The sequence below is a fragment of the Ciona robusta genome, chromosome 6 (assembly GCF_009617815.1).
Source record: "Ciona robusta chromosome 6, ASM961781v2".
Taxonomy (NCBI): Eukaryota; Metazoa; Chordata; class Ascidiacea; order Phlebobranchia; family Cionidae; genus Ciona; species Ciona robusta.
Window position 1 is genome coordinate 2,746,823 of NC_143240.1, and position 26,679 is coordinate 2,773,501.

At 35.9% G+C, this 26,679-nt stretch overlaps 4 protein-coding genes and 1 non-coding gene across 5 annotated transcripts; 2 read left to right on the plus strand and 3 right to left on the minus strand.

The window, feature by feature from the left end:
• Window positions 1-754: 754 nt before the first annotated feature.
• Window positions 755-4,287, plus strand: LOC149734926 (fatty acid-binding protein, intestinal-like). The gene is made up of 4 exons (XM_089880351.1): window positions 755-919; window positions 3,060-3,232; window positions 3,540-3,644; window positions 3,919-4,287. The coding sequence occupies exons 1-4, from the start codon at window positions 847-849 to the stop codon at window positions 3,967-3,969; spliced, it is 402 nt and encodes a 133-aa protein (XP_089736477.1). The 5' UTR covers window positions 755-846; the 3' UTR covers window positions 3,970-4,287.
• Window positions 4,288-6,382: 2,095 nt separating this feature from the next.
• On the plus strand, window positions 6,383-22,474 carry LOC149734927 (xanthine dehydrogenase/oxidase-like). The gene is made up of 30 exons (XM_089880231.1): window positions 6,383-6,888; window positions 7,044-7,101; window positions 7,386-7,482; window positions 7,997-8,105; window positions 8,297-8,465; window positions 9,551-9,637; window positions 9,881-9,987; window positions 10,290-10,527; window positions 10,878-11,035; window positions 11,362-11,568; window positions 11,678-11,862; window positions 12,036-12,210; window positions 12,442-12,528; window positions 12,959-13,073; window positions 13,282-13,460; window positions 13,849-13,971; window positions 14,201-14,307; window positions 14,829-14,949; window positions 15,325-15,452; window positions 15,714-15,801; window positions 16,297-16,424; window positions 16,913-17,063; window positions 17,389-17,543; window positions 17,769-17,946; window positions 18,356-18,484; window positions 19,075-19,202; window positions 19,466-19,658; window positions 20,151-20,339; window positions 20,567-20,734; window positions 21,112-22,474. The coding sequence occupies exons 1-30, from the start codon at window positions 6,817-6,819 to the stop codon at window positions 21,166-21,168; spliced, it is 4,086 nt and encodes a 1,361-aa protein (XP_089736357.1). The 5' UTR covers window positions 6,383-6,816; the 3' UTR covers window positions 21,169-22,474.
• Trnat-agu (transfer RNA threonine (anticodon AGU)) lies at window positions 6,656-6,727 on the minus strand. The gene has a single exon. It is a non-coding gene; the product is annotated as a tRNA-Thr (tRNA).
• LOC149734929 (uncharacterized) lies at window positions 21,921-24,395 on the minus strand. The gene is made up of 4 exons (XM_089880321.1): window positions 24,179-24,395; window positions 23,638-23,742; window positions 22,800-22,934; window positions 21,921-22,474 (listed from the first exon to the last, which is right to left on the minus strand). The coding sequence occupies exons 1-4, from the start codon at window positions 24,320-24,322 to the stop codon at window positions 22,409-22,411; spliced, it is 450 nt and encodes a 149-aa protein (XP_089736447.1). The 5' UTR covers window positions 24,323-24,395; the 3' UTR covers window positions 21,921-22,408.
• A 954-nt stretch (window positions 24,396-25,349) lies between these two features.
• LOC149734930 (multiple coagulation factor deficiency protein 2 homolog) lies at window positions 25,350-26,673 on the minus strand. Its single transcript, XM_089880322.1, has 3 exons — window positions 26,461-26,673; window positions 26,184-26,299; window positions 25,350-25,961 (listed from the first exon to the last, which is right to left on the minus strand). The coding sequence occupies exons 1-3, from the start codon at window positions 26,577-26,579 to the stop codon at window positions 25,753-25,755; spliced, it is 444 nt and encodes a 147-aa protein (XP_089736448.1). The 5' UTR covers window positions 26,580-26,673; the 3' UTR covers window positions 25,350-25,752.
• Window positions 26,674-26,679: the final 6 nt, after the last annotated feature.

Consider the following 26,679-nt stretch of genomic DNA (forward strand, 5'->3'; position numbering starts at 1 on the left):
TACGTCGTCATGATGCTGATATCAAAAGAGACGAATCATACGCCGTGCTATATAAAGGAACAGGGTGGGGAAATCATGTACAGATTTCGCATACTGCTTTCAAGGTGCACTGTTCTACAGTTTGAAAGTGTAACTTGAAAGAGCAATCTGTTTAGTCGGTTTTTGTTTTAGTTCAATGCCTATATACACGTTATGTGCATTCTGTGGCCATTGGGCTGAATCAAATGTTAAATTGGTGATATTTTGCTACATATTTTCGCATTGTTATTAAGTTATTTTGCGGCTAAATCATTGCGATTTTTAGTTACCACTTCCTTTAAAGAGCAAATTATTGTACAAAGCGCGAGGTATAATCAAGAAAAAGCGTGTGCGCCGTTTTTGAGCAAAGCGTTTTCTGTGGCAGTCACGACTGCGTATCAAAACAGTTTAAGCCTAAAGGGGTATAGGACAATGTGTGTCTTAGTAGTTTCGACTAATACGGTTTATTGAATCGTTTTATAAAGAATAAACGTTTGGGGTAACACAAAGAGAATTTATTAATGTGGAAATGTAGGTATTACTAGCTCAAAAAAACATTTAGTTACAGATAGCTCAAAAACTATTGAGAACGGGTCCTTTTATACTATAGGCTACTCGACAAACATAATGATAACTTTCGTTGTGTGTCTGACTATATTGATTCTCGCGTATAGGGTCTTATTGAGAAAGCGCAAACAATTTCTAGTACACTGTAGTATATATAAAAACTAGGCAAACCTTCTTATTTCAATTTCTAAACCTTTTTGACTAACCATGCACTGTCGTTTTCTACCCAGAAAGTTACGACTACTAAAATAACAATTAAAAATGGCAAAGGCAGTCGCTGGCAATTGGACACTTGACAGAAGCGAAAACTATGACGATTTCTTGAAAGCAGCAGGTAAATATACCGTTTTAGCATGTGTTGTACACTGTGTATTATAAGCTAATGTCAGATGTTTTGCTGTATTTGGCGCCATTCGTGCGTAGCACGTATGTGGTGTTACGTAACGGTAAAGGGGTCCATTTGAGATTCTGTTCTATGTTTGGGTGAGGTCCTGCAGCGTACATGCCATGGCACCTGAGATTTCCTGCAATATTTGCGTATTGAATTTGCAAGTTATGTAAATGTCTCTTTCAATTACAAAAAAAAACTCACACTATAATACAAACCAATATATAGTGGGGTAGGAGAAGACGGGACACCTTTAGCACATAATATCCAAGTATACTGATCGTGTTTTAAACAATTAACAACGGTCTATGGGAGTCGCGAGGATATACGGTTTTATAATTGTTTGAATATTCTTTGTTTACTATCAAATGGGACAAGAAAACAAAGGTGTCCTATCTTCCCCCACTCTACTATATTGTATGTCTCATGCCCGCTCACGAAATACCAAGTTTGTAACTTCGTGGGTGGTCGTTGTTCCTTTTGCTCGACCGTGGGCACAGGGTGAATACGGTTGAAATATATTATTAGTAAAAACTGTCAAAATATTTGCCAAAGCATTAGTGAGTTGGAAATCAAAGTAGGCTAGTATTTGTAAAGAAACATTATTTGCTCTTATCTGTTCTTAAGATGACCTTTTATTATATGCAAACAGTTTTTGAATAACGGATAAAAGGTCAGAACTTAACGTGATTCAATATTTAACTTTTCCACGCTGTTTTGATCCATTTGTGAATGCATTATGTGGTTGCAAAAACAGTTTTCAGGTTAGATCCAAATGCGACGATAAAAAAGAACAAAAAGCATGAACCATCTTATCATAGTGTATTGAACCCACTATGGTCTTAACTCATCTCATTTTATTAAAGCATATTTTGACCAAACGGTACAAAATTTGTAGCAAAAGTTGTGCAAAATATCCACCTAAAAATGTGTCTAAATCCTTAAACTACAAAGTGACCAAACTTAAAATCAAAAAGATGTTCAAATTACCGGGTTATATACACCGTCCATCAAATGCAGTTACCGGGTATCAAACGTTATTCCAAAAAACTATAAAAGTTTATTTCGCAAACAACTCGGTAATTTTCGGCAAAAACAAAGGCGCTTTAGCGTCGCAAATATTTATCTCATAAAACCGAACCGTTTAAAGCGAACGAACGTTAAAAGTAAACTGTAAATAATAAGTTGCTAACCCAGTAAGGTATATCTGAAAATGTACAAAGTTTACATAGGAAACGAGGTAGTAAAATTGATTCTACACGTTCAACAGGGCATGGGGTATATAGTTACCATGTTCTACAAAGCCCAAAAGGTCGTTCAACTGTGGGATCATGTCGTTTAACCGATTAAGTACCGACTAACGCGGGTTTGACAGCTTTTACGCCCTTTGTAGAAAGTAATAAACTGCCAACACCTGTAGTTCCAGGTGGTAATAGTTTGTCCATGTAAAAATTTAAGACAAGTTGCTTTTTGTCATAAAAGTTGTAAAATTAACGATCTTTATAAGCCATAACGTTTGTTCTGGCTTAACTGTCGACTTTGTCTCAGCGGTCATACAACATAGGTCAATAACCCCGTTCAAGCAATTGCCATATGTGTAGACACACGCTGTATGTAGCTTATGTGTGTGTTTGCTATTCGTCGTACTTACTAATCGCTTGGGTAACCGGGCGCTGCCTTTAACTTCATAGTATATGCCATATATATATATATAAACATATCTATATATCAACTTAGACGCATAAACCACGAATTTAAGATCAGTTTTAATACAGTTATTTGTATTCCTTTTATTGGGAATTAAAATATCCAACACTATTTATTTCTTACGAATACTAACCAGTGGAGGCTTATGGGTTATCTAAACTAGAGTCAGCCACAAATTAGAAAAAGTTTAAAAAATCTCCCAAAATAATCACCCGAAAAGTTACATACGCTGTAACTCTCGTCAACGTACGCGAGGTGTGCGAAACAGTAGGCTACACTCGTGTTATAACAAACGTCATTGCCCCACCAGGCGAGGATAAACCAGTTACGTTTAATGCATTCAAATAAAGCGCACTAAATTTTACCAATGCTCTTACAGGAATGAACTCTATCAAGAGAGCAATGGCCGTAAAACTTGGCGGTTCACTAAGCATTGAGAATGTTGGTGGAAAACTGAAGGTAAAATCGGTGAATGGACCAAAGACAAAGGAAAGAGAAATGCCAATTGGAGCTGATTTCGATGACGAAGGCCCAGGGGGCGGCTCTGCCCGGGTATGTATGCATTCAATGCCGTGGTGTATTTTCTATCTCTCTTTTTATATGGTATATAGGGTGGGGTAAGACGGGATACCTTTTAGCACATAATATCCAATAACCTGATCGTGTTTTAAACAATGAACAACGGTCTATGGGAGTCGTGAGGATGCGATTTTATAATTCCCTGGATTTTCTTTATTTACTCCCAAATGGGACGAGCAAACAGAATACTTAGGTGCCCCGTCTCCCTGCCGCGAGTAACGTTTATTCACTCTGTTGAATTGTGTGCAAACTAATTTCAAAACTTCACGTTTGGTCGCAGGGTCGCTGGGTAGAAGAAGGCGACACAATGGTTGGGACATTCAAGACAGAGAAGGGAAAAACTTTCGTTATGAAGAGAGAAATTGTTGGCGGCCAGCTTGTACAGGTATAAAGATAATTATGTTGAACATTTTCTAACATAAGCTATGTATGACATACCCTTGCGTGGTGTTAAAGCACGGCTGTTTTGTTTCATATACCTCGTACCCAAGTTGCCACATTTGTTACTTTGTGTGTTATTGAACGAATGTAACTGATTTATTCTCGTGTGGCGGGTTAACGACAGCTCTTCTAACACGGGTGTTCTGTTTGATACACCTCGTGCCCGCTTACGAGTTATTTTCATACACCATTTTAAATGTGCTTGTTTTATATTTCAGACCATGGACTTTGATGGCGTAGTTTGCAAACGTTACTTCAACAAGAAATAGAACCTTACTTACAACTAAAACAAGAAAATTACATCGTCTAAATTTTAAAGCTATCTGTAATGTTTCGGCTACCTAACTTTAAATTCTCATAAATATCGTTGGAGCTGTCTAAATTTGGTTATATACACGTTTGCCATATCCTGTGAGCCACTTGTGTTTTTTATTCGAAATTAATCTCTCTTATGGTTGTAATGTAGCGCACTTATAATACAGTCATCCAAAATTAATGTAGAATAATATGAGTTTCACAGCATTATGTTGTTATTTTGAGTTTATATAACTTTATAAGTTCGCGGTTCAACAAAACAAATTCAAGTACCTTGTGTTTTTATTTTATAAATTGCTTCATATACAAACACGACCGCGTAGGGATCTATACCTGTAATGAATAAATGTAACTTATACTTTACCCCTGCGTCGCTGGGAAACAACAGTCGTTATAACACGGAGGTTCATACACCTCGTACTACCTTATGAGTTACCATGTAGGGTACTGTGGGGGGGAGATGGGACACCTTTAGCACACAATATCCAAATATCCTGATCGTATGTCAATGGGAGTCGGGAGGATGCGTTTTCACAATTCTTTAAATATTCTTTGTTTACTATCAAATGCGATAAGAAAATAGAACGAATAGGTGTCCCATCTTCCCCCACCCTACTATATGTTACTTAAAATTCAGGGACCAGTGCAATGAAATGCATACCAGACAAACATAAGTGATTTGGAGTAAAATAGTCAATGTTTTGTCGCCCGGTAGGTTAAAATAGGAATATTTGGTCATTTATGTAACCGTATCCTTCGGACTTTAACGGAGTTGTTAATTGTTAAAAACACCGTTGTGAAATTGGTATAAATATAATAGGAGCTAACGGTATACACCTCAATGATTTCATGCTATGAATCAGACGTATGTAACCACACCGATTAGTTTTGGGTGCGTTTTGTTCTGTATACATAAACACATGCAGGATGTACGGTTGGTGACACGGAAGATAGTTACGTCTAGTATACCTGTGTAAATTTCTTAGCTACTAGAATTATTTAGTAGGGTTGGGAAGATAGGAAACCTTTTTATTCTATTTATTCTAAACACGAACAGGATATTTAAATATTATGTGCCAAAGGTGTCCCATCTTCCCCACCCTACTATATATATATACTTAATAAAAGTTTTAATAGGGAATTTTAGCAATGCTAAACTTAGTTATGCAGAGGTAATATAAATGGCCATTTAAGCATAACCATATACCTACAACATAAAAAAATACCATATTTTGTTATATTTGCTTCTTCGAAACCATTAGCATAGGTCGCAGGCTATTACTAAAACAGCGAAGAGAAGACAATCAACAGCAAAACGATACAGTCTTTTAAACACGCTATGGTGTATGGGAAAAAGCATTGGTTAACGCTTTGCTGCTTCATTGCTGTTAAGCCTGGTCTAGTAATTTTAAGTTACTGAAATAAACGTGATGCGGAAATAAAAGGTCGCATGTTAACACTGTTAAGTTGGCATTTGTTCTTTAAGTAATCTAGTAGGTTTTCTCAAATATGCCCAAGGCTAAACATAAGACAGTACCTGCAAAGCATTGTATTCTAATTTTAAAATCGAGTCTACGTTTAGTGTATTTTTATTTTACAAGACATAATTTTGAAAAGTAGACCTATTTTTGTTAGTATTTTATTATTAAAAAATTAACTTTAATCAATTTCGTGAACCTAGTCCGTATTTGATCCTAAATTTAAAGTATCGCGCGACAGTTCTTACAACTGATAGACTGCATTTAGTCAATGTACGGTCATTGGCTCAAAGTTGTATAATACATTAATCTTATGCGATATATGCTCTGTGCTCGGTCAGCAATTTGTGGTTATTAATTAATTTAGCTTGCCTTCGTTGTGAAGAATGTGTACACGGTAGAGTCGTTAAAAATTAAGCTTATATTGACCCACTGTATCATATCAGTGATACGTTATCTGCACAGCTAGTGCTAAAGTTATAACTACATAGTGCAAAGTTACCTACCAAGCTGGAAGTATGGGCGTATTATTTCATGTTGTGAGAATTTATTTAGATGTTTGATAAGTTACATAGGATTTGCTTTTTTGTTTGGATATATAGTACTGTGGGGGAAGATGGGACACGTTTTGCACCTATAATATTCAAATATCCTGATCAAGTTTTAAACAATAAACAACGGTTTATGGAAGTCGTGAGGATTTGGTTTTATAATTCTTCGAATGTTCATTGTTTACTACCAAATGGAACGAGAAAATAGAGTGAAAAGGTGTCCCATCTCCCCCCGCCCTACTGTAGTAAAGTAAGGTGGGGAAAGATGGGACACCTTTTCGATCTATTTTCTCGTCCCGTTTGGTATAGTAATGAAAACGCATTCAAGCAATTATAAAACTGTATATCCTCACGACTTCCATAGACCGTTGTTTTAATTGTTAAAACGTTCAGGATATTTGAATATGATGATGTGCTAAAGGTGTCCCGTATTTCTCCACTCTACTACTTATAGCAAAGCCTATATAGATAGTACTCTAATTCAAAAAGAAAGTTAGACGGTAAATATATTTAATACAGAAATGAATTACAGCGATAATTTTGCAAAATAGTTTAAGACGGACAGGCATATATAGTGGTTGCTTTTTGCATGTACCAAAAAGTGACAACATAGGCACCACTGGGGATCGAACCCAGGATCTCCTGTTTACTAGACAGGCGCTTTACCACTAAGCCATGGCGCCGATGCGGTTGGCATAATAATTATGAAGACATTCTTTCAGTTTTCGTTACAGGTATAGCAGGACAATACTTCAGCGAGAGCATATGCAAAATGAACGATTTATTAAAAGGGATTTGGTCTGAAACATCGGATGTATTAACATTTTACGTCAATGGCTCAAAGGTACGGCGTTTTCAAATTCTATCAAATATCTATCAGAGTGTAGTTGTCCGATATATTGAAACGGTCCGGTTATAGAGTATAGCGCCCTGTGTTGAATGCATGTGTAGTGGAAATTTAAAAATATTTAAATATAAATGTGAACGTTATTTATATAGATCGTAGAAAAAGCAGCAGACCCAGAGACTACTTTGCTCAGCTACTTGAGAAGAAAAGGTAAGCCACATAACTAACGCTGCTATACATTGTTGGTGTCTATCCATGGGCAAGACAGTTAACCGTAGTAACTCCAACTCGGAGTTATCACACTCAAAGTTACTTGTAAGCGGATATGAGGTGTATGAAACGAAAGATCCGTGTTGTAACGACTGTCATTGCTCCGCCACGTAAATAAGTTACACTTATTCATAATTAGAATACCCGTTTTATAACGACTGTCGTTTTCCAGCCTCGCAAGTATAAATAAGTTACATTCATTTACTTAAGTCTTTTTTCTGCAGTTGGACTAACAGGGACAAAGCTTGGGTGTGGCGAAGGCGGATGCGGCGCTTGTACAGTTATGGTTTCGAAATGGAACAAAGACAAAGAACGCATCGAGTATGTCATGTAAACCCCGTGTATTTTGGGTAATAGGCCAACCTTGGCCTGAGTTCCATGTGTCATGCAGTATCTTCCCGTAAGCTAGGAAATTATTTAAAACTGAACGGTATGAAATCGCGCGGGACATCGGTAAGCGTTTCTACCTTAAACGTATAGGTTAGTGGTTCAAGACCAAGACTCGCTGTTCCCACGACGCGTAACATGAGGTATTCCCAGACACGTCCATTGTTGACTTTAAAAGATATACATTAAAAAAACGTTGAGGTTAAACAATTTGCATTTATTCAGAAGAATAAAATGGTAAAACCTTGCAATTACTTTAGCTAAATATACATTAACGTGGTCTCGATCCAAAGCTGCTCGTAATATCAGTCCCCTTGATAAATTTAAAATCTGAACTCGTGACGTCACAATAATACTTACTGTTTCGTTTCCCGCCGAAGAGACGTGCCACGAGGAATCAAAGTTTTTAAGTTTTTTAAAATATTTAAAAGAAAAATCTTTTTTTTAGGCATTTAGCTGTTAATGCTTGTCTAGCACGTCTCGTTTCTGTCCATAAATGCTCTATAACTACTGTAGAGGGCATTGGAAGCGTTCGTACTGGCTTACATGCTGTTCAGGTACATTTTTTCATTTAACACTAATTTGCCCAAACTATTCCATTTTAAAACTTTGTTTAAGATCAGCAAAATTGTAAAAGCTTAATACTTGTTTAATGCACAGTAAATAAGCCTATATAGATCAGTAGTATATTGTAGCCTATTTTGTTACTTTGAATATTCTTTGAAGTAGGTATTTGTTATTTACCCAGGAGCGAATATCAAAGTTCCACGGCTCACAATGTGGTTTCTGTACACCTGGTATTGTGATGTCAATGTATGCATTGTTACGCAATCAGCCAGTTCCATCACTTGAAAATATCGAAAGTGCTTTGCAAGGAAACCTATGCAGATGTACAGGCTATAGACCGATTCTCAGTGGTAAGCTAGTATTTAAATGAACGTAACCTATTTATTCTTGCATGGAAGCATAGGCGTAAAGTTTTACTAAACGTTAGGGTTGCAAAAACCAGAAAGAAAGGAAGTCCTCGCGCCGACAGGCGCGAAAAAAAACGGTTTGCAACCCTTTAAATATGTGGTTTGTAAAAGCTCATATAAACGTAAACGTATTCAGAATTACGTAGGGATGAGACAAATTAAAATTACGCGCGTTCGGCGAGTCCGTGTAATGAGAAACGGTCGAATCCGATTGCCTGGCGAGTGACGTCACAGTAGCTATGTCGCATGCGCCTTTCGTCAAGCCCGCACGAGTGTGTGGTTATCTTACAAACGAAGACCCGTCTGTCGGAAATAGTAGGTTTCCAGAACAAAATATCGCTGAAATAAACTGCCTAAATCGTTTCCAACACTGCTTTATATTTATATGCAATGTTTTTCCTCAGGCAAGCAGCATATTTATTACGAAATAGTAGGGATTCACACGTGGATTCATTGCATCATAATAGCGGTTGTTTGAACCTGGCAATTGATTACGACATAATAGCGATTCACACGTTGATTACTGACGTCACAATAGCGATTCACACGTGAATTATTTAGCAAACAGGAGTTTAAATACCAGTTGAATGCATTTGTGTCGTGAATGGCGCATCGGTATTGACATATTTTAGCGAACGTAAACGAAGTTTGTTCGCAGTAATAATGGCGCCTTCGTTTGGTCGAACGTAATTCCTTACGCATTATTAGTATTGATAAAATCAAAGGGTTGCCAGGCAACCCTGCAACCCCGTAACTTTACGCCAGTGCATGGAAGGGCAAAGACAGTCGTTATAACAAGGTTCTGTTTCATACACCTAATGTTTGCTTATGAATTACCATGTATGTGGATTCAGATGCATTTTTTAAATGAGATTTGTTTTTTGAATCTTTGGCTGACAATGTAATCCATTAGTAACCAGTGGGTCGGAGCAACGAGCAATTGGTCTTAAGTGTCCATTGCCAAAGAACACACAGTATAATCTACTTTAGACAGTATTGCATTGTAAAATCTTTTTGTTTACTTTCAGCTTTTCAGACATTCACAAAGGAAAACAGTGGGTGTCCTATGGGTGCAAAATGTTGCAAAAATAAAGACAACCAAAACAGCAAAAGCGGTAAAATCTTAAATCTCTTTACATGCCGACTAATCTAACCTATGAACTTGGAAAGTTAGCAACAAAAAGCTATTTATATTGCAGTGTATGGCAATAAAGTTTATTTTATAAGTTGGAGTATATTTTGTTTCAATTTTTGAATAAATCGAATAAATGAGTGTAACTTATTATTCTTGTGTCCCATTTACAGTTACCATGTATGTATAGTAGGTTCAAGTTCTAATAACAATTAACTGTTTAAAGGTCCAGATGAGATAAGCAATCGCTTTGTTGAGCCTCACTCTGCCAACCAAGTATGTTTCAAACAATATGATGGAACGCAAGAACCAATCTTTCCACCTGAGTTATTGGTACACAGAATTTATATTTTTTAGAATTAAATTTAACTGGATGTTTATGCTTTAATCTTCACCTGAGACTGCTTTTTTAAATTCAATGTCTTTACCCATAGATACCTAACTTTAAAAACACAGGGGAGGCATGAATAGGTAAACAGGCATTTCCGTAAAAGAAACTTTACTTTTATGTTTACCAAATAATGTAGTGTAAAGAAGGCCTGTTACCCCAGGTTTGATACCATGTCTTTGTCTATACGTTTTCATTGCTGACTAATATCTAATTGCAATTTGTAAAAATATTACTTGTCTCACAGATGTCCTGCAAATCTGAGGTGGATTCTCCTTTAAGATTTGTCGGCGAAAATGTGACTTGGTACACCCCCATAACTCTTGAACAGCTAACAAGGTTGAAAACAGTGTTTCCAGATGCCCCAGTTGTTTCTGGTAACACTGAAGTGGGGATTGAAACTGGGGTAAAAGGTCTCCACTACCCTGTTATTGTAACATCAACTGTGGTTTTGGAAATGGCAAAAATAGAAGTGAATGACACAGGTACTTGTCATATCGAACTGTTGTTTGCATTTGTAAGTTGTTTATATTGGTCTGGTGCTGTGGCACAGGGTTTAGGGCTTAGAGGGTATGGGTTCGAGGCTCAAGGCTGCTACTGTTGTCAACCAAATCAATTGTCGGCTATACCTTAAAGAAAAACTGTTGTTACCTTGCCACATGAGGATAAATAAGTTACATTCATATTACTTTACTTTATAAGTTACTTTACAAATGCACCATAGATGTACAAGACACTCATTTAATATGTAATATATGTATAATGTGTACAAACACTTGTAAATATTTATTGACAGTGAGTATGATGAGAAATTTAAACCCCCATCTCAACACAGGTGTGAACATAGGAGCTTCCTGCACTCTAACAGATATTAAATCAAAGTTCCTTGACTTGGTTAATGGCTCCACATTACAAAAACATCAAATGCAACCACTGCATGCAATGCTTGAAATGATTCACTGGTTTGCTGGGGACCAGATACGTAATGTTGCAGTAAGTAATGCTTTCATTGCTACGTACTTGGTAAATCAAATTATTTAGTGTGTATATACACATAATTCTTAGGTCCAGATTACAACTTCAAATATATCTAAACTGCTAGACACCCATAAGGTACTGTTTTGTTATAACATTGGTGTCTTCTTATACACCGGACAAAAATGATGTATTCATATACCTCATGTTCATAGTAAAGTTTTTACATCGGCGTCTTCTTACACACATGATGTATTTATACACTTTATGATAAAGTTAAAACACCACACACACATAGTCTATTCATATTTATACATCTCATGCCTATAATTCATTTCAACCAGGTTATTGGTGGAAACATAATGACAGCTAGTCCAATATCTGATATCAATCCAATCCTAATGGCTTGTGGTGCAACAGCTACATTATCCATGCATGAGAGGGAAGATAGAAAACTCATAATGGACCAAAACTTCTTTCCAAGCTACAGGAAAACAGCAGCTCTGAAAACTGAAGTTCTGTCTTCAATTTTTCTACCATTTACCAGAGAGGTACAATATTCTAAATATAAATCTATCGCAATTGTATCAAACTGTGCTGTTCTGTTTTGTTGACCACTTTGCCACGGCACTAGACTGAAAATTTTATGTTTTACACCAGAATGAATATATGAAGGCCTACACTCAATCAAAACGCAGGGAAGATGACATAGCAATTGTTAACTGTGCCATGAGAGTCCAGTTCTATCCTGACAGCCATAAAGTAAAAGAGTTTTCCGCTGCTTTTGGTGGAATGGCGGCCATTACTGTGTTAGCAACAAGTGTCATGAACAAAATAATAAACAGGTAATAACAGACATGCACTTTTTAAAAAGTCATTCATATTATTATTACTGCCACTGTGTTAGTATGATGTATTGAGCATCTGCTGCATTTATTTTAAATAAAATCATTTATTCATTCATAGGCATGTAAACTGTTATCATTTCCACTTTTCACATTCATTTCTTTGTATGCAGAAAATGGGAAGATGATCTTATTGAAGATGTTGCTCTTTGGTTGCGGGAGGACTTCCCTTTAAAGCTGGATACTCCTGGAGGAATGGTGGAGTACAGGGAAGCTCTTGCTTTGAGTTTCTTTTTCAAGTTCTACATCTTTGTCAAAGATGATCTTTCTAGGAAAGGAGTTGATGTGGTAGTTCTTTGGTTATATTTATGTGATTCAGTATAATTAGGGCATGTTATAACTTAACAGTGAGCATGAAGTGTATGGATACACCATGTGTGTCTTGTGTATAAGAAGACACCCATGTTATAACTTGACAGTGAGCATGTGGTGTATGACTACACCATGCGTGTCAGGTTTAACCATTGATTTAATTGCTAACATCTCACATATACATGATGTTCGTTTATATTTCCACAGGGTAAGATTACTGAGAATGAGGAGACCACTCAAGTTCCACTTGGTGGGAATGATCATGGAACACTTGGTACACAAACATGGCAAGAGGTATGTTGTATAATATATTGGGTGGAATCTGTTATCTTGATGTCTAGGTGTATAAGAAGGTAACTATGTTATAACTTGACTGTGAGCATCAGGTGTATGACATGTTAGTTGTACAAAGGATTTTGTGTTATAATTTAACCATGAAGTAGTGTATAAACACACTATGTGTGACTTGTGAATAAAAGGACAGACATAAATTATTTGAGCATTAAAAATCCACCATTAATCATGCCTATCAGAAGCCACTGATACAAACAATGTGTGGTATTTTGTACAATAGTTTTGATTCACTGTATGTAATCTGCATAATGAGCATGAGATGTATGAATATACCATTTGTGCATGGTGTATAAGAAGCCAACTATAACTAAGCTGTGCCTGTGAGATGTGTTGTAAAATAATCTCAATCTATAATCAAACTTATTCCAAGGTCTCACCTGATCAAAACATAGAAGATATGGTTGGACGACCGATACAACACGAGTCCTCACAAGAACACGCTACTGGTGAAGCTAAATATGTGGATGATATACCGACGTTTAAAGGTCAGATATTCATACACCTCATGCTCACTGTCAAGTTATAACATGGGTGTCTTTTTATACACCAGACACACAGTGTATTTATACACCTCATGCTCACTGTCAAGTTGTAACAAGGTGTCTTCTTTAACACCAAACACACATGTTGTATTCATACACCTAATGCTTACTATCCGTTTTTGATTTTACCCCAAATTTTCATTTTTTGCAGACGAGTTATACATGTGCCTTGTAACAAGTGAAAGGGCACACGCCAAGATTCTTGAAGTTGACATAAGCAGTGCGGCAACTTCCCCTGGTTTTGTGAATTATATCGATCATCATGATGTGCCTGGTGTAAACGAATTCGGTTGTATCGCAAAGGATGATATTGTGTTTGCTGTCGATAAGGTGAGTTACATTTGTCAGTTTAAAAAAAAACAAACCAGAATCATTTACAAAGTTACATATGACGTAACTTATAAGTTTTATTTAACAGTTATGAAATATCCCAAGATAAATTATCACCGCAAGGTTGCATGCATACGTGGTAACTCGTAAGCAGGCGTAGAGTGTATGAAACAAAACACCTGTGCTATAATGGCTGTCTTTGCCCGTCACTCAAGAATAATAAAACATTCATTCGTTCATTTACAAAGTGACATATGGGGTAACTCATAAACGGGCACAAGTTTAGAAAGAACAGCCGTGTTATAATGGCTGTCGTTGCCCATCACTCAAGTATAAATAAGCTAGATTTATTTATGTGACAATTCAACAAGAGGTTTGTAACATTTAGGTGACATGCGTTGGTCAAGTAATAGGTGCCGTGGTAGCGGACACAGAAGCACATGCACGTTTGGCTGTTCAGAAGATAAAAGTCAAATATGAAGACATCTTACCAAAAATACTCACAATCAAGGTATTTACTAATTCTATTTTATATGGGTGATGTCCTGCAATTTGGGATTTAGGCTCAGAGTTGGAACATTGCCCTGACACCTAGAGTTATTGATATTTATGCTAAATTCAGAAAACAACAGTAAAATTTACCAAAAATAACCGTAAATAGGTTTACTACCAGCAGTGGGACTTGAACCCAGTATACCTCTAACATTTATAAAATATCAATTAAACATTATGTTCTACAGGATGCGATGAAACATGGCTCATATTATAAACCAATCACTCACCTGAAGGTAAATGATGCTGAAACAGCCATGAAAACATGTGATCATGTCGTGGAAGGAGAAATACGGTAAGTTATAAAGTATTAGTAATCTATAAAGAGGAGTAGTCGAACATGTTATGCTACATATGATACTGATTATGTTCAATGAGGGTGAGGTCCGACAGCATGGCATTCCATGGGATCTGAGATTTAAGCACAGTTGGACCACATTAATTCATATTCCATAGTTTTTAATGAATGTCTTGCCAAAGACATTTACTCAACATAATGGCAGCGACAAGATAATTTCATATTCCATAGTTTTTAATGAGTGTCTTGCCAAAGACATTTACTCAACATAATGGCAGCGACGAGATTTAAACCCTTAACCTCTGGGTTACAGGCAGGGGCACTAACCAACTGTGCCACAAGACTGGACCAACATACTATACTGCATATTACTGATTCTATTCTAGGTTGGAGAGGTCTCTATATCATGTGACATCATGGTACATGAGATTTATGCCAGAGTTGACACATAGACCCTCTATGTTACAGCAATCCTAAAATGTGTTTCCAACCAAGTTTTTGATTTTATTACTTTCCAGTGTTGCTGGCCAGGAGCATTTCTACATGGAACCACAAGGTTGTTTGGTTGTTCCCAAAGGTGAGAAAGGGGAAATGGAGATTTTTGCGGCAACACAAAGTCCAACAGAACTGCAAGATTGGGTGAGAAAATATGTAGCATTATCATTACTTAAATAATGTCACTATAGAGTTAAAATTCTCCAGCAGGCTAAGGGATAATGCATTTTTACCAATCAGAAAAATAAACAAATAACAAGTTACATACAAAATAACTTGTAAACGCACACAAGGTATATAAAACAGAACAGTTATGTTATAACTCTTGTCATTACCCTGCCATGCGAGGATAAACAAGTTACATTTTACCTAAAACATAATTTTTTCCTTTCTATTAAAAAAAGTGTTTTAACAACTGATGTATTATCGTTACTACCCGTGTTTTTACTTTTGTAAACTCTGCGTTCTTCGTTATCTTGACCAAAGAGCTGAAATAAATTTCATTAATTCATTATTCAGGCTGCCGAAGTGTTGGGAGTTGATTATAACAAGATTGTAGTTCGTATGAAGCGAATGGGAGGTGGGTTTGGTGGAAAAGAAACTCGCTTTCATGTCTTCTCTAACCCTGCTGTCGTTGCTGCTAACAAGTAAGTTGTGTTGAGGTGTTATAGCTTTTGGGTTTGAAGTCATATTGTTTCTTGTATAGTTAAGTTATATAAGGATAAGGTTCTTAAAGTGCTAATTAGACCTAATTATTGCTAGAAATCAGATTGGGTTGTTTATAAACATACATGGTGTATTCATACACCTTATGTTAACTGTCAAATTATAACATGGGGGTCTTCTGATATACCGGACAAACATAGTGTATTCAGTAAAATAATTTTTAACACCATGTTTATTTTTAGATGCGGTAAACCAATTCGTTGTGTCCTGACAAGACAAGAAGATATGCAAATGACCGGACAAAGACACCCATTCTATGGGAAATATAAGGTGTATAAATTGTATTATTTTTGCCACAGTACCAACATGTACACCAAATTGGTAACACAGCATAATTTTATTACACTGGGCTTTGAACCAGGGACTCTCCTGTTAGATCCAACACTGTACCAACATGCACACCAAATTTGCCACAGTACCAACATGCACACCAAATTGGTAACACAGCATAATGCCATCACAGTGGGCTTTGAACCAGGGACTCTCCTGTTAGATCCAACACTGTAGTGTTTTGGTTTAATGCTGACACCATCAAGTAAATTGTTTATATACAACACTGATCGCCTTGTGTATGGAATAATGACATGAGATTAAGATTCTAAAAATATTATAACCAAACAAACGTGATAAATCCAAACAATCCATCTGAATTCATTGGCTGTGATCAATACTAAGCGCACTACAATGCTACAAATAGTGCAATAAACTTTTTTCCTACTGTCCCTAGCCCAGAGACTACAGGTTAACAAACTGTTTTTTTTCCAGGTTGGTTTTACAAAAGAAGGCAAGTTTGTTTCCCTTATCTTGGATATTTATAACAACGGTGGTAACAGCACAGATCTGTCTGGACCTGTCCTGGAAAAAGCTATTCTGCATGCTGATCATTGTTACAGGTAGTCTGGTATAATATGATATTTCTATTACTGACAATTATGGAATAGACCAAGTTCAAAAGGGCTTACATCCAAGGACTTAGATATGTCTAATGGTATAATTATCAGCCATACATTATTAAAACAAACTAAAAAACGCCAACAAAATTACATACAAATTCACTTGCAAGCGTAGATTGTATTAATCTTCCTTATCCACATAATCGCATATATAAGTGTTAACTCATAAGCGGACATTAGGTCTATGAAATAGAACACCCGCAGTATAATGAGTCGTTTATTCTATTGGAGTGAGGCCGTGCCCAATTTTTTCAAATTCAATAGCATATGTCTGAAACACCAGTGTTATTAGAACTGACATTGTCAGTTACATTAATTTAATTTAATTTTTTTTTAATCTTTATTTAATTATATACTTTTATATATAACAAAAAAATACTTGCAAGCATAAACTTTATAAGTCCTCCCTAACCCAAATTATTTCCCAGCATTCCAAACATTAGCATCACCGGTTATGTTTGCAAAACCAACATTTCCTCGAACACGGCATTCCGCGGGTTTGGCGCACCACAAGGAATGATAATAGCAGAAGACTGGGTTTGGAAGGTGGCAACCAAACTTAATGTTCCCCATGAGAAAGTAAGTGGAAAAAACTATGCAGAAATTTGTACTGCTCATTCTTCTGTGTTGCCTATGCCATTTTTGATTGTATTTACTTTTTTATTTGCATTAATTTCTTCTATCAGTCTATATTGCTAGATAGAAACTGTGCCTATATATGGTGTATTTTTAAGTTTTTTTCCTGTTGTTCATGTTTCAATTACTGTCAATAACTGTGTTAAAACAAAAGACAAAGCAGTATAAGTAGAGGGTAGCCTCGAACCTGCAACTACTAGCCAAGAGGCAGGCACATTAACCACTGTACTACAACTCCCAAATAACTTAAATATTTTGTAATTCTTAGATTCGTGAAATGAACATGTACAAGGAAGGTGACTTTACCCACTTCGGACAACAGTTAGAAGATTTCTATTTGAAACGCTGTTGGGAAGAATGTTTGAAAAGGTCAAAGTTCACGGAGCGAAAATCAGTAGTTGAGGAATATAATTCGAAAAATCGGTAATGAGGTTTTAATGTTGATCCATTTTGTGCTATAACTTGTTTAGATGCAACATTTGTATATGAGAAGTCACTTTTTCCTATACCTCAGCAGCGATCATGAGGTGTATGAATACACAATGTGGTGTATCAGACGACTCTTAAACTAAAAAGTGGAAATAAGCATAATGAGGTGTATAAATACAATGTATGCCACATATTTCCCAAAGTATATTTAAAACACAGTTGGCGAAAACGTGGAATCTCGTGCATTCCAACTAAGTTTGGAATATCTTTTGCTGACGGAGGTGGTCTACATCTTAACCAGGCGGGGGCGCTAGTACACGTTTATAAAGATGGCTCGGTTTTGGTAACACACGGTGGGACCGAAATGGGACAAGGACTTCACACAAAGATGATACAGGTTTTAATTGTTGCAGATATTTCTCTAAGTGCAAATTTGCGATAAAGTTTTAAAAAGTTGAATTGTGAATTCTGGCAACAGGTTGTACTTGCGTTGGAGATAAAAGATTGAAATAGTCATAAAAGAGTAGTTCAATTTTGACAAAATGAAATTAACCTATAGCCCTTAGTGTCTTTTGAGCTGTGTATTTTGAAGTCCTTATTTCCGTGATATTTATATTTGAACTGGTATGTTGCATGTTAAAACTGGCATCAAAGCACAGTGGTTGTAGCGCCTGCTGTTCCTAGCCTAGAGATTACAGGTTTGAGGCTTAACAATGCTACCATTGTGGTTGAGTGTGTCCTTGTGCAAGACATCCAACGGAAATTGCTCCAACCCAGTAGACTCACTGAAACTAACATTTTTTCAGGTAGCAAGCAAATGCTTGGGAATTTCTGTAAATCATGTTTATATATCGGAGAGTGGAACCAACACCGTTCCCAATACTTCTGCAACTGCTGCAAGCACTGGAGCTGATCTAAATGGAATGGCAGTCAAGGTAATGTTGAGTATTATTTTCGTGTAACTAGGGTGGCATGGTGTATGGGTTTACCATGTAAGTCTATTTTTGACCGGCGCCGTGGCATAGTGGTTAGCGCGCCTGCCTGTAACCCAGAGGTAATGGATTCAAGGCTCGTCGCTGCTACCATTGTGGGCGTATGTGTCTTTGGGCAAGACACTTGCTCCAACGGCAATTGCTCCAATCCGTGGGTCACTGATGGGTTGTCCAACATATCAGCCATACATAAAAAATAAAAAATCCCAAAAAAATAATCACCCACAAAGTAACATACATGGTAACTCGTAAGCTGGCACAAGGTGTTAAACCCGTGTGATAACGACTGTCGTTTTCCTGCCACATGAGGATAAAGTAAGTTACATTCTATTATGCTTTTGTAAAACACCCATCTTCATAATTATGTTTATCATATTACCTACAAAGCTAATATGCAATAACCTGTGAGCGAACAGGGAATGTATGAAACAGAACACCTGTGTTATAACAACTGCCATTGCCCCCCACGCGAGAATAAATAAGTTAAATCATTCATCCAACCTAAAATTATACTTTTAAATTATATTTTTCAGGAAGCATGTGAAAAGATTATGCAAAGGTTGAAACCACTGCAAGAAAGGAATCCTGGCCTTGGTTGGGAAGATGTTGTTATGAAAGCTTATCTATCTCGAATTAGTCTTTCTGCTACTGGGTTTCATGGGTAAGTTCTGATAATTAATGTACTGTAGGTAATACATAAGGTACATACTTATATTGGGGGTTTTTGGGGTTTAGGAAGGTACCCATGTTATAACTTGACAGTGAGCATGGGGTGTATGAATACACCATGTGTGTCCGGTGTATAGGAAGACACCCATGTTATAACTGGACAGTGAGCAGGATGTGACTGCATTTACAACTTCTTGATTGAACAAAAAACTGTTATACTTACCTTACATTTATCCACATCCTTGTTTATACTAGGACACCAGAGATAGGATATGAATGGGACAAACAGTCTGGTTTATGTGTTGGCCGCCCATTCAATTACTTTACTTATGGTGTGGCTGTTTCTGAAGTAGAAGTGGACTGTCTAACTGGGGACCATATTGTCAGGCAAACTGATATTGTCATGGACTGTGGGAAAAGTCTTAACCCTGCAATTGATATAGGACAGGTCAGATGTTTGTGTTGTATGAATTGTCTTGTTTAAAACCTACACAGTATTTGAATAGAATGAAATGAAAATGTACTTATTTATCCTCAAAAAATGAAATGAAAATATACTTATTTATCCTTAAAAAATGAAATGAAAATGTACTTATTTATCCTTGAAAAAGTGAAATGAAAATGTACTTATTTATGCTTGAAAAATGAAATGAAAATGAATTTATTTATCCTTGCGAAGCAATGACAATCATAATAACAGGGGTGTTCTGTTTCATTCATCCCGTTTACTAGTTGCCATGGGCGATTGGAACAAATGTTTGTCTGATGTATAAGATTACTGATAGTATAACTTGACAGTGAGCATGAGGTGTTCGAACACACTTGGCAATAATTATATGAACTACAATCTGTGTAATTTAAATACAAGGAATCATTCATTTTAGGCTTCCAAGATCCAGTCTGAACCAGTAAATACCAGTCTAATCTAGTTTATATACAGATTGAAGGTGCTTTCACCCAGGGGTATGGTTTGTTTACATTAGAAGAGCCATTACTGTTGAACAATGGCCACTTGCTAACTAAGGGTCCAGGGGCTTATAAGATCCCTGGATTTGGAGATTGCCCACATCAGTTTAATGTTCACCTTTTAAGAAACGCACCAAACAAAAGAGCGATTTTTTCTTCAAAGGTATTTTAGGTCGGCGATTGCTAAACAATTTTTGTGAGTCTTTAGTCAACTTCTAAAGTAAATATATCTGCTGCCATTTTTAATAAAAGTACTGTTTTTACTGATTGTTGCTGTTTCAATTAATCTGATCTGTGTTACTATATTCAAAGAAATAAAGAATAATTCATGTTATGTCATTTAACTTAAATTTCTGTACTAAAAATGTACATTAATATGCCTGTTCTTAGGGTGTAGGAGAGCCTCCCTTATTCCTTGCTGCCTCTGTGTTTTTTGCAATCAAAAACGCCATTGTTAGCGCTCGAATAGAATCCGGCTTGTCCCCAGATTTTCGTTTGGACAGTCCAGCTACTGTGGAACGAATCCGAATGTCTTGTGGGGATAAATTCACTCTGCAGGTTGTGTTTAAGTTTTTTTATTTTTTTTAAATATGTGGTATGAGGTGTATTTATTTCACTATTACATGCTTAATTCTTTTAATTAAAACTTATTTATATTAAGAATAACTGAATGAATGTGAAGAATAACTGAATGAATGTGTGTAACTTGTTTTTAACCTCCATGGTGGGCAGCGAGAGACAGTATACTTATAACACTGGTGTTTAGTTCACACACCTTATGCGAATTTCACCCACAATGATAGCATGGTATACCAGTTTTTAGTGCTGAGATGTCTGTATTTCATAACTTAGGTGTTTTGCTGTTTAAAAACACTTTAACCTTCACACTGTTATAGGTTATTAGGTACATGTTACAAATTTTTTGTTTTTTATAGCACCAAAAGCATAGTGGAGAGGAGACATCTGGTACAACATGGTGCTTTCCTGCTTAAAAGTTGAATTAATTACCTTAATTTCCGGGCAGCATTATTTATGTTTAGGTTTCTAAATGTGTCTAATTAGCTATTTTTTAAATTTGTTATTCTGGAACAAGTTAAAATGCTTAATAATCAAAAACTACGATTTAAATCCAAGCTGGAACTTTCACCAATTACTAAATTAAATTTATTTTAGATAAAAATTAGATGTTTTACAATCTAAAATGCCCTGCTGGTTTACTTACTTTATTTATCAAGGAAAATGGCGTTAAACCTGGAATTCAGTCTCGTTAAATTTTGCTTCAATTTAAGTTCCATTTTAATATTGTGATAGTTTTGGCTTGCATAGTGGGTGTATTATGGGTGTTTTTTAATTTTCCTAGGAGCTACCTTTTTTGTGAAAAGTATTTGTAGTTTAATGATTATACAACTTTCAATTTTTAATTAAATAAGAGAATCTTTTATGTTATAATTTGTTGTCCAAACGCACTAATAGAATATTTCACTCCGGTTTTAAAAGTTCACCAGGCTGTAGTACAGGGGTTGAACTCTTATATAATCATTGTCGGGGTTGAACTCTTATATAATCAGAGGGTCAGAGGTGTATAAAACACCTGTATTCTAACATTTTCTAGCCACGTGGGGGATGCAGCAGATTACACTCAAGTTTATAGACCCCTCCTGAAATAGAACTATATATAGGTTCAAAACAGACTCACAAGTACAACAATCTTAACTAACATTCTGTTGCATTACACTTCACACGATTGCTAACACCGGCAAATTTTCTTACGCCAAAACCAATATTGTACATGCACGTACACAAATAAAACTGTTTCAAGTGAAATTAAAGTCTTCTAGGTGTCCACAAATAAGCAATAGGGCCGGGTTAAAAGCACCCCAAGGGAATTAAATTAATTGGTATCCGCTGACAAGTAACTGAACTTTTGTATCAATAAAATTTTCAGTTGGCACTGACCAGGGGACAAGGGGTCACATTAACATACGAGTCCTATCATTTACATTCGGGGACCTCGGGGTTAAACCGTTTTACATGCGGCTACAACAGAGCGAAAACGAGGCTTTTGTGAGAGATTAAAAAAAGAACTGAGGACCATTGTGGTAAGTTGGTATGTACATTTGAAAATTATTTAATTCTTTTGCAGATTTTTACATTCGAACTTTTCTAGGAAGTCCAGGTTTTGGGTAATAATTTGAAAATGCCCAATTGAGAACAGTAGTGTTGGTTGGTTGTTTAATCATCATTCTTTTCCTTTGCTGTAATCACCTTTTCACGTCCCAACGCTGCCAAAATTGTTATCTAAAAACAAAAAGTTTATTTTTAATGGGTAGGGTCTATGTCAAGGACCTAAGATTTAGGCAAGAACTGGCCCATTACCCTAAGACACAGAAAGTTTTATGTAAGTCGACACTTTACACAACACAGTACCCAACCCCATTGAGAAAAAATTAGGCTGATTGGTAATTTGTGGTTTCCCTAAATATGTTAAAAAGTAAAGCTTTAATTAGCAACTAAAAACCTTCCAATCAGAGTGTAACTATAGGATTCTGGCACAAAAATATGCATCGTATTTTAAAATTTGAATTTAATTCAAACAAAATGGGTGAACAACACAATTACTTACATAACAATCTGACCCAGACTCTATGATCTTATGAATGCTGTCCAGCATAGGTTTTTCTTCAACCTTCAGCTCCCTTGTGTCGCCATCTTCCTCCATAATAGTAACCTGCTGATCAGCAACGTCCACGTCGACAACCTGTGCACAATTTTTGGTTTAAACAATTAGAAGATTAAAACATTGTTAAAAAACAGTAAAACACTAGTTAAAAAGATTATTTTGTAGGGGTAAATGGGGATCTGGACCATTGAATTGAAAACGGGTTGAATATTATTTGCCTTTTAATGTGATCATGTGAGGTATTAATACGTCGGCAATAAATACTTTAAATGCGAATAAGCGTGATATATTCCAGCGTTAAAAGATTGAAAATTACCGCTCTGGCCCTTTTTGTGAGAATAAAAGAAATACCCATGCTTTATTGCTCCTACAGTGGTCCCTAATAAAACTACAGGTTGCAAGCAGTTGCAAACAGTTGCAGATATTTTGTTTATTTTGACCAGAAACGCTCAGCCTTGTCCAATAGATGTCAAATGACCATACGAGTTCTCAAACCAACTTTGGGTAAGGTACCTCAAATGGATTTTGAGTTATGGAAATAACCAAAACATCTCCTACCGCATAATGGTGTTTTGATCATAACTCAAAAATCATTTTAGGTATCGAACTGAAAGTTGGTTTGTTAAACTCGTATGGTCATTTTTTATCTATTGGACATGGTTGCATAGCATTTCTGTTCAAAATAACCAAAATATCTGCAACCGCTTGCAAACCGTAGTTTTATTATGGACCCCTCCTAGACCTAAGCACAAGCAGAAGAAAATAAACAACAACAATTGACCTGGACTTCAGTTCTTTTTATATTTGGAACCTGCATATTATGAGTAGAAGGACTGATGTCCTCGTACTTTTTGCTGTCAAAAATATCAATCCCAACCATATGGACCTATAAAGAAAGCTTACTTTAGCGTATAGCTATTATAAAATGTAACTTGATTTAGCCTCGGCTGGAAAACAAGTGGTTATAACACGGGTTTTCTCACGCCTGCTGTCAGCTTACAAGTTACTATTTATGCTAATTTGAGGGTTATTATAAAATGTATATTATATAAAAGATACAGAACTTTTTGTAATGCACATTGTAGGCTATAATATATATATATATAGATTAAGAGTAAAAAAAATGTTGCGAAATCGTTTTGCCCATTTAGTAGATGTATAAATCAAAATGCATGCCAAAATTAGTCATCATAATTATTCTTTCATTACTTTAACTGTAAATACCCATGGAATCAAAATATTTTGGCTTAACGGGCCTATTTAGCCTAAATCCCAGGTCCTTAACAAGCGTCTCAGTCACATAGAATATAAGATAACGTTACCTTTGCGTGGCCGTGCTTTCCAGTTTTTGAAGTAGACATGTCCACGATTTTAACGGCATGACCCTTGATCATAACGTGACCATTTTTACGTAATGCAGAGCATTGCATAGGGTAAGTCAAGGATGCGCCGGAGTCATTTGACATTTTTCTAAATTTTGGTAGAATTTGCGATTTGACTTTATAAATTACTCTGACCCTGTTGAAAAGAAAAGTTTAGATAAAAGCTTTTCTGACATAACCTTTCCAGATTTTGCAATTTTGCGCAGTGTATACATTTTTTGTTCACTCTAAAAAAGTTTTCCTCTATTATAATTTTACCTTCGACTTTATTTTCCTATTTCACCACATTGCTGTAACCTAAAACACCATGCTGTCGCCAAGGGGCGGTCAGCCGAACTTTTTCAATTCCTTTTTCTTTATGGCAAATAAGGCGTGACGTGTTGATTTTTAAAGTTACCCAAAATTAAATTACTTAAGAAACTTTAAATCTTTGAAGCTACATTGATTTGTTTGTATAATATGTATAGTTTTATACCAAATGGTTAATTCATCTCTTTTAAATTAAAAGACTTTCTAAAAATAGCAAAAAAATGTAACTATTCCAAATCTCCCTTTAAAGTCTACAAAAAACGTGTTTTCTTATCAACATAGAAAAGTAATAACATAATCGTATAAATCGGGGAGCAGCATTGCACACCAAAAAGATTAAAACCAATCTCTTTGCTGCACACCGTATGTAATGAATACGCGTGCATGGTGCACACCTTTTTCAAACCTTTATTTAACTGTAGAGGCCTCGAGAACACTGCGACTTTAGATATTTGAACCTACTGCCCATCGGTGCAACGCACACCAAAACCTTTGACCAAAACTGGGTATTAAACGTTACTAACGGAATAATGCCGATAAAGTCACTAACGTATTAAACAAGCAGCTGTCACATTCGTTTTTTAGACGCCCAACATATAATACTATTAGTTTGTATACTTATCAATACCCTATCTAGAGAGTGAACAAATCCATACATAGTGCACTGTTCACTCTTTAAGACAAAACCGCAGGTCGGAGTTATCAAGTTACACTTTTGTTATGTGTAAAATCGTTGACATATTGAATATCAGGACATCCAAATACAGTTACTTGTTTGTAATGTGTATATATAGGACCACAGTTTAATTATTCAGGTATAATAAGCGTTTATTCACCATAAAAAATAACACTTAAATGGGTAATGATAAACAGGGTAAAACACCACAAAACAGTACTACACTCCATTTTGAACTGATTAAACAAACATTCATTTTTAACCGAAAGTTATTTTAAGTGCGTAGGTTTTATATAATTTCTGCAGCAGGGAAGTTGTCAAAATAGCAAATAAATATAAATAATTTTGCAACATATCAGAGGAAGTACATAATTTTAAATAATAATTTGAAATTGGCAGTTCTTTTAACCAAACAGGGTGTTTAAATTGCTACTTTTCTATTTTAAAACATACATAAAATATGTGGGATAAAGTAAAAGCAAAAAAGAAGAAGGCAATGGAAAAAGGCAACAAGAGTGAGAATTGATTATTATGCATCCGGGTTTGCGTCTTGATAAGGAGTGATATATTCTTGAAAATCTAGTTTTCCATCATTGTTTCTATCCTGATATTTTAACACGTCGTCTATAATGGTCACTAGCTGGTCGTCTGAGAATTTACGACCCCCCTCAGTGGCACTATCGGGATTCTCAGCATGTTCAGTATGGTGCAGGATTGATGCCACTATCTCATTTCCATCTAGTTAAAATGAATAAATAAATGTAACTTGCTTTATCCTCCTGTGACATGGCAACAAGAGTCATTATAACTTATAACACAGGTGTTCTATTTCATACACCTCAAGCCAGCTTACAAGTCACAACGAACGCAACTTTGTAGGTGATTTTTTTGTAATACAGGTTGCATATCCAAGTAACACTATATTAAAATAACACCACAATAATAGAAACACATATATACCAAGTTTTTCATCTTTATCGTAGTCATGCTGGCGAAAGTAGTGAAATTGAAGCTCATTAATGCTCATATCTTCTGGACTTTTGTCAATAACACCTTCTAAATCTTCTTTCAAATGCCTGTCAATGAAAATGTTTTCATACATGATAATACAAAATTAGAAATGACATTTTAGATACCTGTTATGCACTTTAGTATATTTATAATGGAAATATGAAATGACATTTTAGGTATACTATTGTACAATTTAGTATATTTACATATTTATAAAGGTACATACGCTTTGTTATATTCAGTGCTTGCATCCATTTCCACAGAGAGAGGTTCTTGACATACACTTACTGCTATAAGCATTGCAAACAGAGAAACATACTGCATAAGACAAGATCCTGAAGACATTATTACCAAATTGCACAAAAAGTCCCGGCCTAAAAACAAACGGAATTAATATTAAACCAAAACTTGATAAAAATGATACTGTCTCCATACAATCGCGTGT